The 15991-nt window shown below is 44.4% G+C and overlaps 1 protein-coding gene across 1 annotated transcript in view; it reads right to left on the bottom strand.

The window, feature by feature from the left end:
• The window catches only part of LOC102295874 (kinesin-like protein KIF26A), a 38508-nt gene extending 25704 nt beyond the window's left edge, over positions 1–12804 (bottom strand). Inside the window, exons 1-3 of the mRNA XM_042215532.1 lie at positions 10712–12804; positions 5411–5603; positions 1089–1271 (exon numbers count right to left, since the gene is read on the bottom strand). Coding sequence (XP_042071466.1) covers positions 1089–1271; positions 5411–5603; positions 10712–10728 — 393 coding nt within the window. The 5' untranslated portion in view covers positions 10729–12804. The remainder of the gene's footprint in view (positions 1–1088; positions 1272–5410; positions 5604–10711) is intronic.
• Between the last annotated feature and the right edge of the window lie 3187 nt (positions 12805–15991).

Raw genomic sequence — 15991 nt, 5'->3', positions numbered from 1 at the left:
GCACCATTGTCAGAAGACAAAGCATACACTGTCACTGTTATGCAGATGACACCCAACTTCATCTATCCATGAAGCCAGATAACACACATCGATTTGTCAAACTGCAGGAATGTCTTAAAGACACAAAGACCTGGATGACCAGGATTTTCTGGATTTTCTGCTTCTAGATGCAGATAAAACTGAGGTTATTGTACTTGGCCCTGAAAATCTTAGAAATATGGTATCTAACCAGATTCTTACAGTGGATGGCATTACCTTGACTTGCAGTAACACTGTGATGAACCTTGGAGTCATTTTTGTCCAGGATATGTTCTTCAATGCACATATTAAACAAATATGTAGGACTGCTTTCTTTCATTTGTGTAAGAAGTGACTTCCACAACAACGATTGACTGTTGAGGAAACTGTTGGTGTGATCTAGTGCTATATACATAAAACTGAAATGAATAAGAATGAGGGAAGTCTCTTATTGGTGCACTTTGTCCAGCAGTCAGACACCTGAGCGTGGACTCCACACTGACCCAGGTGTTTTCTCTAATTCTCCAATAAAACTCGTGTTAAACATGAAACCATTATATCACCGATGCAGTCAGGTGTCTAAAAAGAGAGAAGATCTGCAGCCCAGCAGGCACGATGATGCTGAGTGCCATGTTGTTTGTTTGGAGGAGCTGAAAACTGAACATCATAAACATGTTTTTATGAATCTATCTGCAGGTTTATGTCACATCACAGATACAAACATTCAGCACTGACACTCACACACACACACACACACACACACACACACACACACACACACACACACACACACACACACACACACACACACACAGCACTGTGATCTGTCTGCTGCTGTCATTGCTCTTTGTGGGTAAACAGCATGCTGACACGTTGCTGATGAAGAGCTCAAACCTTCGTGCGTGCCCTGAATTTAGATTTTTATTCAGAAAACTCTGAAAGTTTCACTTTAAACCGTTCATTCTGCGTCACCAGCAGCAGGTCTGTGCAGCTAAATTATCAGCTGTAACGTTACCCACACTAATCCCCGGAAGAAGATATGGTAAAGTTCCTGATGCTGGAGAACTCACTTGGGAGGCATCCTGCGAGAAGATGGCATCAAAGGTGAAGGTCTTTGGCGCTGAGGCTGAGGACCGTCTCTGGGCCGACGTCTCGCACAGCGTGAGCTGCTTCTTCCTGCCGTCGACCTTCAGGAAGGACATGGACTCTGAGGACTCATCCTGGACCGAGCAGATCCGGACCATGACTCTGACCTGAGGACAGACAGGAAGCATGAAGCACAGAGAAGACTGCTGCGTTCATCAAGTCTCTGGCTTGCATCATGAAACGTTAAACTAAGCCAGAGGTGCTCAGATAGTGATAGATGGTTGGCCTGAACGTGGCCACGTTTGCTTCGCCTGCAGCCGTTTGTTATCTTGGGTACAAGTGTTCAGAGATATTGACACCGAGTTGGAAGGAAACTGTGCTTCTTTGACTTTGTTTAGTTAAACTTTGATTTGATTTTTTCTACCTGCTGTTTAGTTTTGTTTTCCATGTGGTTTTCACTGAGTTTGCGTTAGATCACCTGACTCAGATCACCTGATACACACCATCAACTGTTTGTGCTGAAAGAAGCTCAGAATCAGCTGTAACGCCTCCAGAGACGTCCTGAGCTCTTCTTCAGGTATTCCAGGATGACATTTTAGACTGTAATCAGAGCTGGACTGAGCAGGGAGTCACACTGCTTTCCTGACCTTTGACCTTCAACAGCCCGTGTCCCTCAGCCTTCTGAAGGGTTTTATTGTGCTGTCATAGAGCTGCTGAGCTGGTGGCGAGGAGTTTGAGTTTACAGCCAATAATGAGACGGAGCAGTTTTTAAACATCGAGTCTCTGCGAGCCAGCTCCTCTGTCACCACGGATATAGACAGGAAGCAGCTTAAAAGTTGCCATCTGATCCAGTCACAGCTAATTTTATGTATTCCAGTCACTCGGCACTAGGGGTGGGTTTTGATTATTGATTTTCAGATTAAAATCGATTCTAGCTTGAATAACGCAATATCAATTCATTAAAATCTTGAATGAATATAAATCTAAATAGAAATTTATTATGCCCGAAATGCCAGAATCTCAGGTTAAACCTCACAAAATTTTGACAACGACCAAACAGCTAAAAATGTAAATGAGAGCAGGTATACGGATTCTGCACAAAGACCTAAACACAAAGCCCGGACCCGCTGTCGGATCAGAATTTGTGAGATGTCGGCTTTCTCGCCCGACTGCATGTACACGGACACGCCGACAGCTCACAGATTCGGATGTGTCAGTGGGTCTGTGCATTGTGTTTACGTCTTTTTTTGAACTAGATTATTAAGCTGTAGGCTATGTCTCTCTCCAACCAAATTTGACTGAACCAGCAGCAAAAGAAGATCCAAACTACGCTTCACATTTCACTTCACATTTCGCTTTACATAAACATTGTCATGAATTCTCTCTTTTGCTGTTTTGCTTCCACCACAGTAAAATGACACTTCATGCACAGCTCTCTCTCTCTCAGTGCACTTCAAAAACACTTTCTCATCTAAAAATCTCTGTTTTCTGCATTATTTTCTTGTTTATTACGCACAAGTCTATTGTTATGTACAGTGCTGTTGGCCGCTGTTTTTCTTTTTTTTAATTTAACTGACTTCTGACAAGAAAGCCCCATTTCTTTTGTTCAATACTGAAGAAACTTTTCAATATTATGTGATATTGCAAAACACTTAGCTGTGTCTCTAATTAAATCTCTGTAAATTTGCTTTCACTTCAGAAACATCAGGTAATGTTCATATGTAGATTAATGGTTTTCTTCTGTTTTTGTTTTACTGCAGAATATTTTTAAGGTGGTTATCTGCTATAAAAAGACAGGTCAGGAAATTCTCCTTCATGTTTTTCTGTGTTTTCGCTCTGTTACTTTGACACAAAAGCATTTGCTGTGATGCTTACACAAATGTCAGTTTTCTTTTTAAAGATATAAAAATATGGATATGTACTGATAAATGATCAGAATTATAATATTTCTGTCTGTCTGAGGCAAATTTCCCCAATTCAAATCAAATCGAATCGAATCATGGATCAAATCAAATCGGGACCTTGTGAATCAATTCTAGAAATCAGTGACGATACCCAGACCTACTCGGCACATTTATGTTCAATCACAAATGTTTTTACAGGATTTTTTTCTTCATTTTTTCTTTCACCTGATCAGTAACATCCAAATAAAACCCTAAAACTGAAGCTCCGCCTTCCTGGACAGTCTGTTAGTGCAGATGTATGATGTCATTAAAAATGCTCCAAAAAGCTCCAACAGCACAAACACAGCACAGATGTCCAGTTTAGCTGAAGCTACAACCACTTGTGTCACCTGTCAGTCAGAGAGGCCACACCCCTAATAATTCAAACGCAGCTGTTATAGAGGGACACATATTTATAGAGACCAAACAGTTTGTGTATCAGGCTGTAAACATGTGGGCACTGACTTCCTGCTGCCTCTGCTGGACGTCAGAGGAAGTGCATGTTTCAGTGCAGTGTTGCAGAAGCAGGCTGGGTCAGATCCTCGCTGTGATATTTTCAGATTAAAGGTACAGCATCAATAGATAGCAAAGATAGCAAATAGCAAAAATCTGAAGGACTGCTTTCAAACTGCAGAGCTTCAAACAGAAACAGCTCTGACCTCAGTCTGAACTCAGAGTTTGATATCACTCACGATGAAGTGTTTACATCCAGAATCCAGCTCAGGCTCTCTCGCCCACACAGAGAGCAGCCAGAGGCCATGGTGAGAAGTTTTAAGACATTAAAGAGAATAACTGCAGGTTCAGAGGAATGAACGCAGCGCTGAATGCAAACGAGAGAAGAGACGGCAGTCAGAGTGAATACTTACCTCTGACTGTTTCCAGGAGTTCATCTAATGTCACTAAATTCTTACAAAGTCAAATCAAGAAGCATGTGCAGAGGAGGGATGGTAGAGGATGGAGATGGAGTAGCAGAGAAGGCTCATGGATGAAGAAGTACATGCAGAGGTGGATGCTGGGATAGGAGGAGATGGAGGCAGGTGATCTGTTGTGCAGACCATTAAAGAAAAAGAAGAAGAATACGAGCAGCTTCAGTTTTCTTAATGAGAACTTTGTGTTCAGATCAGAAGGAAAGAAGAAGGAGAAAGATGAAATGATGATCTACATTGTGAGTAGTTTGTAGGTGTTGGCAGTGACTCTGTTAGTTCAGTGTAAGGTGCAGGAGCAGAGATGTATGATCCTCCTAACTTCACCGTGTCTCCTTTAAAATGCTCTTTCATTTCTGTCCTTGCCTCATTAACCGACGCCCACATGTTGCATTGGCAGGATGCAGATGTGAGCTCCTGCAGCTGCCGGCGGATGGAGATGAAGGAACCTGAGCTGCAGCGAGGAGACATGGAGTCCCTACATGGTGCCTGCAGGGCTCTGAAGCCAGCAGCACACCCTGACCTGTGGGGACCTCACACAGAGCCCACCTGCTGCAGGAGGCATCACCTGACATCTGAATGCCAGCAGAGAGCTTCCTCTTCAGGATTCAGGCACACTTACTGCTGCAGTCACAGCAGCTGGCATAGGAAGAGTTTAGGGGGATGATGAGGGCTTCACATGGACGGAGAGTCATGAAACTCAAACACGTCAGTGAACCATGTATGTCTGCGAGTCTCAGTTTGGTGCTTCTTTGTGTCAGCAGAGATGAGAGAGCACAGAAATGAGGAGCTCACGCTTCAAGCTAACGGTGCGCCAGAGTTACCTGGCTCACCAGTCAGCTGTGTCTGAGAGGTTAGCGAGGACATCGTGTGATTACGGTGATTTGGTGGAGACCTGAGCTCAGACGCTAATCGCTCCGTCCGCCAACAGTCTGATAGCCAAGCGTCTGATCTGCACCCAAACGCCAACAAACATTAACCTGTCACAGACGAGCCTGTCAGCGCCCCCCGATGGGCTGCAGAGCTCATTAAAGCCTCTGAGCTAACGACACTCTTCTTAGAGTAATGCTGGTTACAGGGCTAATCTTCTGGAGAGCAGATGTTTAACCCATTGTTAGAAACATGTGACACAGGCAGTGTGAGCCCAGACTAAGACTACAGCACAGATTCCTGCTGATTGCAGATATCCTGCCGAGGGACGATAGCTCCTGAGAGACTGCCCACCTGCAGCCAGCCCATAGCCACATGAGCGAGGTAAAGCTTCTTCACCAAACCTGAAGAAGTGCGGTTGATTCTTTCTGAGCTCCTTAGAGCTTACAGTGACCTGGTACCCTCCCCTACACCCCCACCGCTGACTTCAAGGCTCGACTCCATCAGCTGAGCAGGTAAAGTCCCAGTAGCTACATCCATCAGATCCAGACTAACACCACACTATCTCACCTTTCCCATCCCCGGCGTGTCCTTGACCTTTGACCCAGCTCGAAGGAGACATGGTGGGACGGCAGGCGGGGAGAGCTGCAAGGCCCCGCTGAAGCCCCCGGTGTAAAGCAGCGGTTCTGGGGACTCGCCGGGCAGGGAGGCGGAGCCGGGCGGGGACTTCTTCCTGCGGGACAGACTGAGCTTGTGAGCCGCCCTGAAGACACAAAACACAGAAACAGAGTCAGAGAGCACCGAGCTGCACCCAAACACATCGTTTAACAGGAAATAAAAGAAAACATAAAATAAGATCAGAGAGAGAGAAGAGCTGATCTGAGACTGAGTATTAAGAGATGAGTTTAAGGTCCATGTCAAACACAGGCAGAGAGAGAAGGGAGGAGGAGGAGGAGGCTCAAACTCCCTCCCAGACAGATACTATACTCATTATTGCCTCCAACCACCGGCAGGACTCACTGCCAACGTCACATTTGCCAGAGAGAGAGAGAGTGTCTGTGTGTGTGTGTGTGTGTATGTGTGTGACCGTGTGTCCGAGGGAGCAGCAGCATCTCCTGGTGCTTTGGAGATAGATGGAGCAAAGGTACAGCAGGACATGCAGAGAAAGAAAGAGGATGAAAAACGTCCCGCTCCCATCAAACTGCGGCGCTGCATCACAACAAGAGAGCAAAGCACTCTGCGAAAGCAGGGCCACCAGCGACAAGGGCCATAAGGAAGGCACCTGTGTTTTGGTCTTGGGTTGTTCCCCACTGCAGAGACCACAGTTGGCGGTCACACAGGTCAACTGATTATCTTATCGAATTGATGCTTTTGCTCTAAAGTTGTTTTTACATTTCAAACCTCTCTCACCCCCAATTTTCACCTCAAGAAAATTCAAAGTAAATACAAAAAAACCTACTCTGATTATTTTATTTGATCCCAGTCATGCAGCTCTCTCTAGGCTCAGCATTAGGATGCTAATGAACTTCCTCCGTGGCTCAGAGTCATTAAAGCATGCTTAATATTCAGTTACTTCACGGAGAAAATGTGAAGCTCGGCAAACATGGTGATGAAGATACCGCCATAGAGGGTGCAGATCGTCCACACATCTGCTCAGGTAAACCTCAACACAGTTTATCTGTTTATGCACTGTGGGAGAGCCTCAGCCTGATCGTTGTGTTTAACCAGGTACGTATTAACCTGTGCTAACCCTCGGCATACCCGACATTCTCTGTGCACGTCACCTAACAGGTGACGCTGGAAAGAGAGACAGATATCTCTCTTTCCGGAAGGTCAAGATGGCGCCTGTGTTTGGCTGTGCCGCTGCCTTCGTCCGTGTGTTTGTTTATTTTATTTGCTATGCAAGTGTTTTTGCTACAGTTTTTTCTGGTGTTACCCCCCTTCGGATTTATGATCGTCATGCGTTGCTAGCGATCAAATCTGCAATGGATAGCTTTCAGAGTCAACGAAACGAGGCTGTTTTCCTACCGCCGTTAGAGCGCAACGCAGCACCAGGTCTACCTCCACTCTTGCAGGCTAGCTCATTTTTGCTTCAGCGGCCTCGTCGGAGAAAGCGGGGGAAGCGAGCCGGCCTTCACGTTCTGCTCCGTCGTCTTCGGAAAGAGATGGACCTTCGGGGGCTCTATTCCTGGGTTGCTACCGGTGAGATTCGGCTGAAACTTGTCGGAACTGGATTAATCCCCACAACCCACTATGTTTACGACCCAGGCTGTCATCTGAAAGCATGGAAAGCCAAGCCCCATCGCGGCAGGAACCCTGTTTTGCTGCGCGGCTTACCGCATAGCGCGGACTCTGTTCCTGGAAACTCTACCCCTGTCCTGGTGAGTCGCAGCCTTAAATGGATGTTAATTAATACTCGCTCAATCGCCAATAAGTCTTATATTTTAAATGACTTGTTCTGCTCTGAGAAGCTTGACTTCATGTTTATCTCTGAGACGTGGCAACGTGAGAATGAAGTCTCACATCTTTTAGAGCTTTGTCCCGCTGACTGCTCATTTCTCTGTGCACCTCGGATATCTGGACGAGGAGGTGGAACAGCTGTAATCTTTAAAAATACTTTCTTATGCCAAATGATTTCTTCAAGTTGCTACAATTCTTTTGAGATGCTTATGATAAAAATTGGAAGAGAACAGCCCATATACGGCATTTTAATTTATCGTCCACCTGGGTCTGCTGCAGCTTTCTTGTCAGACCTACAAGACTTTTTAACTTCCACTATTAAAATGGGCAAGGTTATCATCGTTGGAGATTTCAACATTCATGTGGATGACTCAACAAACAGTACCACTAAGGAGTTTCTGAGCATTATGGACTCTTTCAACTTTGTTCAGCATGTAGCAGGGCCTACTCATAGGGCTGGGCACACTCTGGACTTGGTCTTCACCTATGGTGTTTCCCTTGACCACATGAATTTAAATGAAGTTGTTTTTAGTGACCATAAGTCAGTCTCTTTTACTGTATCTGTTAATTCAGAGTCCCATCCTCAAGGCTCTACTAGGCGCAGGCGCTTTATTGACGATTCTATAATTTCTGAGTTTTCCTCTCTTTTTAATTTTAAAAGTTCCTCTAATGAGGTTGAGTTTCTAACTAATTCTTTTAATGAACACTGCCTTGCCATTCTAAATCAGGTTGCTCGTCTCAAAACCAGTTACTGCTCTGTTAGCTCCCGGACACCATGGTTAAATTATCAGACTCGTGGTCTTCGACGCTCCTATCGAAAAGCAGAGCGTCTGTGGAAGTCCACCGGTCTGACTGTCCATCGTGAGCACTTTAAAGAACTACTTTACATATATAATGAATCAGTCAAAGAGGCCAGATCCTCTTACTTCAATAATCTTATAAACCGTCATAAAAATAATTCAAGAATTCTATTTGATACCATCAACAGTATTGCTTCTCCTCCAACCCAGCATGCTCTGTTGCTTTCTGATGAAGATTGTAATACTTTCCTTAATTACTTTGTAAATAAGGTGATGGACTTGAAATCTAAAATTTCCTCAAGTGCCTCCCCTTATGAAGATACCCCTTGTTGTTCTGGATCATTTACCTCCTTTTTTCCAATCACACTAAATGACTTAATTATAGTTTTAGGTAAAATGAAATCCTCGTCATGCTCTGTAGATATATTACCTCACTCTGTCCTGTCTGGGTCTATTACCAGCATTGGTCCCACATTACTATCCATCATCAACAGTTCACTGAGGCAAGGCTGTGTTCCATCTTATTTTAAACACGCTGAGGTAACTCCTCTGTTAAAAAAACAGAATCTCGATCCTAGCTCTGGTAGTAATTACCGACCTATTTCAAAATTGCCATTTGTCAGTAAATTACTTGAAAAAATTGTTGAAAATCAGTTCAGGTCTCTATTATGTCAATTACAGATTCTTGACCCTTTTCAGTCTGGCTTTCAAAAGCAGCACTCTACAGAGACCGCTCTCTTAAGAGTCTATAATGATCTATTAATGGCATCTGACGCAGGGAACTGTTGTGTGATCTTTTTGCTTGATCTTAGTGCAGCCTTTGACACCATCGACCACAAAATCCTACTTAACAGGCTCAAGGTTTTGGCTGGTGTATCTGGCTCTGCCCTTGACTGGTTTTCTTCCTACTTATCAGACAGGACCTTCTCTGTTAGGACTGATAGGTTCTCCTCTAACATTGCTGCCCTGACCTGTGGTGTCCCACAGGGTTCAGTTTTAGGTCCATTACTATTTTCTTTTTATAGGCTTCCTTTAGCTGGTATCATTCAATCTTTTAGCAACCTGTCTTATCATTTTTATGCTGATGACATTCAGCTCCATATGCCCTTTAAGCCTCATCAGCTGGATAGGCTGTCCACCCTAGTCCAGTGCTTAACCCAGGTTTCTGATTGTCTTTCAAGCAACTACCTTGTTCTAAATACTAACAAGACCGAGACCATGATCATAGCTCCTCCTGAGCTACATTCTACAATCAGTCAGGTTCTTGCCTCTTTCTGTCCATCTGTCAAGTCAAATATTCGAAATCTTGGAGTAATATTTGACTCTTCTCTGGGCCTTGACTCTCATGTAAAATCTTTGTCTCGTTCCTGTTTCTATCATTTAAGAAACATATCTAAACTGCGACATATGGTTTCCTCAGCTGAACTGGAAAAACTCATTCATGCATTTGTGTCATCACGCTTAGATTACTGTAATTCCCTGTTTACTAGCTTGGATAAATCATCTCTCTCTCGCCTCCAGACAATACAAAACGCAGCAGCCAGATTACTAACTCGCTCTACCAAGCGTGTTCACATCACTCCCATCTTATATTCTTTACATTGGCTCCCAATAGAGTTTAGAATTCGCTTTAAAATTCTTGTTTTAACATACAGAGCACTAAATGGCCAGGCTCCAGATTATTTATCCAAGCTTCTTTTAAAATACACTGCTGCTCGTCATCTCCGCTCACAGACTCAGAGTCTCTTAGTTGTTCCCCGTACACGACTGAAGACAAAAGGGGACAGAGCCTTTCAGTCTGTTGCACCAAGGCTGTGGAACAGTTTACCACTACAATTACGTTTGCTTGACTCTGTGGATTCTTTTAAAAAACAGTTAAAAACTCTTCTGTTCAAACAAGCCTTTTGTTGATCTACATATTTTATTATTTTTTTTACATTATTTACATTTGATCTTTTACATTGTATATAATGTCTATTGATTTTATTGTTTATTTTAATATTTTAATATTTGTGTACAGCGCTTTGTGATTGCCTGTCTGTGCGAAAAGCGCTTAATAAATAAAGTTTACTTACTTACTTACTTACTAACAGGAACTCATCCGCAGTGATGGCGGTTACGTCCTTCTGCGGCTGACATACTTCTTTAAAGGACTTTTTAATGCTAATGCAGATGTGCTGATGCTCTGACACCATCACCAACCACACCAACCCGTGATCTGAGACATGTGATCTACATTTACACAATTTCACGTGTTAGCTCGAATGATGGTGTTTCAGTGATGTCACGGGGTTAGGGATGACTCCATCTTCTTTGAGTGGATGTCTGACTCCACAGGTGAGCAACCGCAATAGATTGGACAAAGGGTGAAATATGTTTAACAGCCCCTGAAGGTGAAACTGAAGAGACATCAGAGACTCGTTGAAGCTGTTATTTTACACTTTATGCTTCACGCGTCTACAGTATCAATTACATCTGGACTTCATTTATCACCGCGAGCACGTCTCTCCACTGCTCTCGGCTTTTGCCTTCCACAGAACTGTCAGTACCTCAAACATGAAGCTGGACTGAGATGAAATAGGATTTAAAAATCACTATTATTATTACTCACAATTCCTTCCAATCCATTATCTGCTCAAACGTCTTGATCTTAAAGAGGAACTGGGACCAAGCTTCTTCTCGTCCTCATTCACCATTGTAAAGACCCAGATCTATTCAAACAAAGTGTTAAAACCACAGCTGTAAAGGAGGGACACCCGGGCCGCATCATCGAGGCTGACCTATGAAGCCTTCTCCAGAAAATAGACCCAGTGTCAAACCAAGCGCACCCAGAAATCTACCCATGATCGGCGGACACTCAGCTGATCAAGGAAAAACGCTGATGGTGGTCCATATCCATATAGTCCATTTTCACTGTCTCAGGTTTACCCAGATGTTTATCCAGATGTGTCCTCTTTTAAAGCACTTAAGGTTCTTCGTTTGTTGTCCTTCTGCATTCAGCTGTAAACATCCACGAGTGTAGCGTTTCGTAAATTCTACAGGTAGAACAGGTGCCTCAAAGTCCTCCAAGGTTTCTCTTCATTTTCATGCTCCCAACAAAATGGCTTTTCATCCACCAGTTTGACTTTCCATCCCCCTTGAACTCCAATAAACCGCTCTTTAAAGCGAGAATCATTTTACTTTTGCAACAGGAGAACACTGTCCATGCATCCAGACAATGATGATAACATGATGTCCAACATGGTTTTTCCTAAACTCGCAGAGTTTCTTGGTTCGTCAATCACAGCATCAACAGTGTGTCTGTCCTTTCAGAGGGATTAAACATTTTAACAAGTTCATTTTCATTTTCAACATCTGGTTTTTACCAAATCCATAAAGAAGTTTAGGGGTTGAACCTAAAAGATCTTTAAAACTACCAAAGTGCTGCGGAGGGATCCCAGACTTCTGCTAATCCTAAAGCATTCAGTTGAGTACATCAGATTTATCACCATTTTCAGCTTTCAGCAGATTATTATTCCTACTCACTTCTGTCAAACAATAAAGATTCAGTCTGTCCTTCAATCAAAAATAAGACAGGAAACCAAAAAACCCCTTCAGGTTTTTCATGATTGTTCCCATTTAAGCAATAACTCACATCACATTCATTTCATGCGTGAATGAACATCCTTCTGTCTTTGCTCCCTTCACAGGTCCAAACATATCCTCAAACTCTCCCAACCCCGTCTCGCTGTCATCAATCCAATCATCCTCTGCTGAGTGATGTTCAGGTGATCAGAGTTTTTCTCACTAAAGTCCAACAACATGTGCCGAGTTCCTGATCAAAAATACATCTAAAAATATCTGACAGTATTCATCTGTAAACCAGCACCTCGGCCTCTCAACACGTTTCCCTCAGTTTGTTCCATATGGCTAAACTCCAAATCCATCTTTCCGTGTTTCGGACAGGAAGTGCAAATCTGATCACGGGACATTTTCATATTGGTTGGAGCAAAGTTCTGCAGAGACTCCTGGAGGATGAGTTCACTTTATTTTATGATTGTTATCAATCCACCTGCGATGGTGTGTACTCCACAAAGCTTTGCATCCCTCCATCCTTCCCTCCGTCCTCACGCCCTGCAGCCAATCTGTAGAACTCGCCTCACTCGGTCCCAAATGAAGAGCCTCAGGCGGCTTTCCTTCCTTCCACTCTTTCCTCGTACTGAATCATTCTTCCATCTTTCTGACCCTGCAGCAACTCATTCTCCACACTCTCACTTTCCTCTCCTTCTTCTTTTACCTTTTCTTCTTCATTATTTCCACCTCTCCTCCTCTCTCCTCTCATCATCTCTCCTCTCCTACTCTCGCCTTATTTCTTCCTTTTCAAAGCTCCACTTCTTTAATTTTGCCTCCTTTCTTTTCTTCCCTCCTTCTCCCACCTCTCCTGCTCATCTCCTCTCTCTTCTCTCCCGTAGCTCCTCAGTCTGTTCCTGCAGTATCGCAATGCCGCTCCTCTCCACCCCTCCCACCTCCCTCCTCTGCCTCTAACTCCAGGAGAGAGAGAGAGGGGTGAAAGGAAGTGGCATCAGCAGAGGAGGAATAAAGGACTGAAATAAGAGGTGGAAATAAACGAGTGAATGAGAGCGGGAGGATTCCTGCCTCTCCCTGCCGTTGTTGCTGGGAAACACTGGCAAAGCTCCAGCCTCCCTCCTTCCTCTTCCTCCCCTCCCTCCGTCCGTGGGTCCGTCTGCCTTGCTCACCTCACCTTCCCTCACTCTCCTTGCTCACCCCCTCTCTCTCTTTTCACTGCCCCGCCTTCTCGGTGTGTCGACACACAGCAGCTGTGAAACCACTGTTCACCCCACCACACGCACACACACACACACACACACACACACACACACACACACACACACACACACTTGATATGCTACATGAATACTTCATGAGATGACAGACACCCCCACTGCTGGACTTCAAAGACACTCAGCATGTGTGTATGTGTGAGTGTGAGTGTGTGTAGTGTAACCTCTCTGAGAACCTGCAGGCTGGGTCACTGATATGAAATCACAGACTGACTGAAGGAGAGCAAACAGTAGACTTCAGTCTGTGAGCTGCAATCACTGATCAATCAACACAAATTAATCTATTTCAATAATTAATAAAAAAGTAAATGGTTTTTTTAAGGACAAAGGAAAAAAAAACCTTTCAGTTTAATGTGAATAGGATGTCCAGTTGTCCAACACTGCTTCTGTGCACATAGGCAGAATGTGTGTGTGTGTGTGTGTGTGTACATGTTTAGACATCATTGTGAGGACATAAAATTGGCATGCTACTATACTTATGGGACAAAGTGAGTGTCGCCACGAGTTTGATGGCATTTTTGAGGCTCAAAATGTAGTTTTAGTGTCAGGCCTAAGGTATTCATTTTTGATGGTTAGGGTAAGTAACTAGGGAAAGTAAAATGTCAATGAAATGTCCTCAATATCATATGAAAATAGTTTGTGTGTGTGTGTGTGTGTGTGTGTGTGTGTGTGTGTGTGTGTGTGTGTGTGTGTGTGTGTGTGTGTTCCTGTCTGGCCATCTTTGTGAGGACCAAAATCTGCATTCTACTATAATTGTGAGAACCAACAGTCACTTGTGAGGACACACACGCCGGTCCTCACAAGTTTGAAGGCCTTTTTGAGGCTCAAAATGTGGTTTAATGTCAGGGTTACAATTAGGTTATGGTTAAGTTTAGGGTAAGGGTTATGGTTAGGCATTGATTTTTAATGGTTAATTAAAGGGCTAGGGAAACCATGATGTCAATGAAGGTCCTCGCTAAGATGGCTGAACGGGCTTGTGTGTGTGTGTGTGTGTGTGTGTGCACTAAAACTCTTTCTCATCAAATCTCATCACAATGTTATGCACACGTGCACGAGGCTTGTTCCAGCTTTATGAACAAACACCTGTGCAGACACACTGGAACTCTTCATTTGCAGGTAAAATGTGTAGCTTGCAGAGTATGACATGGAAAAAAAAGCGACGATGAGAGTGAAGGATTGTGGGTATGTAACCATCAGAGAGATGTAATCTCTGGAGCGTGTCCGGGCTCTGCCCCCGGCCTCCTCCTGCTAGGACATGCCTGGAAGACCTCAGCTCCCTCCTTTCGACCCTTCTCTATGGGAAAGGAGTGCTCCCCTCAGCCTCCTGGTAGATCATAGATATACATGCGGTCAGAGTTTGATAATCCTCAGTAATCGTGGTCACAAAGTCATGTGTCTGCCCAGCGGGATGACAACTCCACACCAGCATTTTATGGCAGAGGGGTAAAAAACCCTCCATAATGTAGCCCAACGGTGGTGACACACCGTTCCGGTCCAAAGCTGGTTGGCTGTTTCCTGAGCAGGAAAGTACACAGAGTTCACTGTCAGAAGTGAACAAATCAGAGCTGAGGAAAGCAGCATGAGGAGCTCGGGTTCATTCAGCGCTGTCTGCAGGAGCTCAGCTGCTCTGAAATTATATTTATCATAACTCCCCTTCAGGTCATCTCAGGCCAGACAAACCTGCCAAAATGTGCCTGACAGCAGTTTTACTGTAGTTCCTACCTGCTGCTGCTCTCTGGGGACACGTTTGAATGCATGCCCAGGAAAACAAGCAACATGTGAATGGAGAGATGACTATTGATCAGAGGAGGAGCTGGAGAGAGCGAGGAGAGGTATCAGAGCCACAGATCCATTTCCAGATCAATTCTCTGACACAGACGCCAATCGATAGGAGCAGCCCAAGGCCATCTGTCACAGTTAACCTGCAGGCAGGTAATGATGTTCGCGCCCTGTGATGGGACACATGTTGAACCTGCAAAATGTCAGGATGTTCATAAAGTTTATTGACAGTAGAATGCAGAAAATATGATCTTTAATCAAATATGAACTCGTTTTCAATCTGAGGGCAGTGTCATTGTCTTCAACATCAGTCTGTGAGATGAGAGCAGCTGCTGCACTGTGAAACATTTAAAACATGTCAAACGGCTTCTCAATTTAGACATTTGACATGTTTTATAAGCTCTGTTGATAATAAATTATGAAATCTGGAAATCATCACCTTCTGTTTCTTTCAGTTTCACATTCATGATTACATGAGGTTACACAAGGGTAATTCTTCGGTATGAGACAGGAAACTGTGAGACGGTCTGGACAGGAAGTCCTGGGGTGGGCAGCAGCAGGTACCAACCCACTCATGTCTGCAGCACGATCGGCTCAGCGAGACCTTCAGGACTCAGCTCTCTCTGGATGTGGGTCACATTACTCCTCAGCTTTCCACTCTATCAACACACTGCTCTCAAGGTTGAAGGTTTGATTCCCAGCTGAGCCCCAGGGGTGACTCTCTGCTCTGTGTAACCTCCTTACATCACTTCCTCTATCACTCTGTATTCCATGCGTACAGGGATCAGGGACACGGGTCATTTTAAAGTCTCACGTCTGCAGAAAGCTCAGCCTGTCTTAGTTACTGAGTAAAGAGTGTCCTCCTCACAAACATGCTGAGCTATGAAATAAAAGCCTGAGACGATCCATATATCAAAGGCTGATCCGTGTCTCAGAGTGTCTGAGGACTGTGTTACTGCTGATGCCCTCCAACAGGACACGATAACAGAATCTAACCTAAGTGGAAGATGTTTACTTCAATGACTGCAGGAATTCTGGCTGTACTTGCGACTCTTCAGGTCTGGAGTCCCACAGGTGTTAAAGGCAGGTCTGCACACTAGCAAAGAGGACCTGGACAGGTCACCGTCGTCGAGGTGGAGAGAAGTTTAAACTGTCCAGCGTGCAGTGTCAGGTGACCTGTCGCTGGTTAAACCACAAGCTCTACCTATCTGCACTCTGACTCACGAATGTCTTCACGAGGCTCTCCCTGCACAGAGAGCAGCAGAAGTTTG

This window comes from Haplochromis burtoni, unplaced genomic scaffold (assembly GCF_018398535.1).
Source record: "Haplochromis burtoni strain Fernald_Lab_line unplaced genomic scaffold, NCSU_Asbu1 Contig_745, whole genome shotgun sequence".
Taxonomy (NCBI): Eukaryota; Metazoa; Chordata; class Actinopteri; order Cichliformes; family Cichlidae; genus Haplochromis; species Haplochromis burtoni.
Note: the sequence above shows the minus strand (reverse complement) of the source record. Positions and strands in the feature narration are given on the sequence as shown.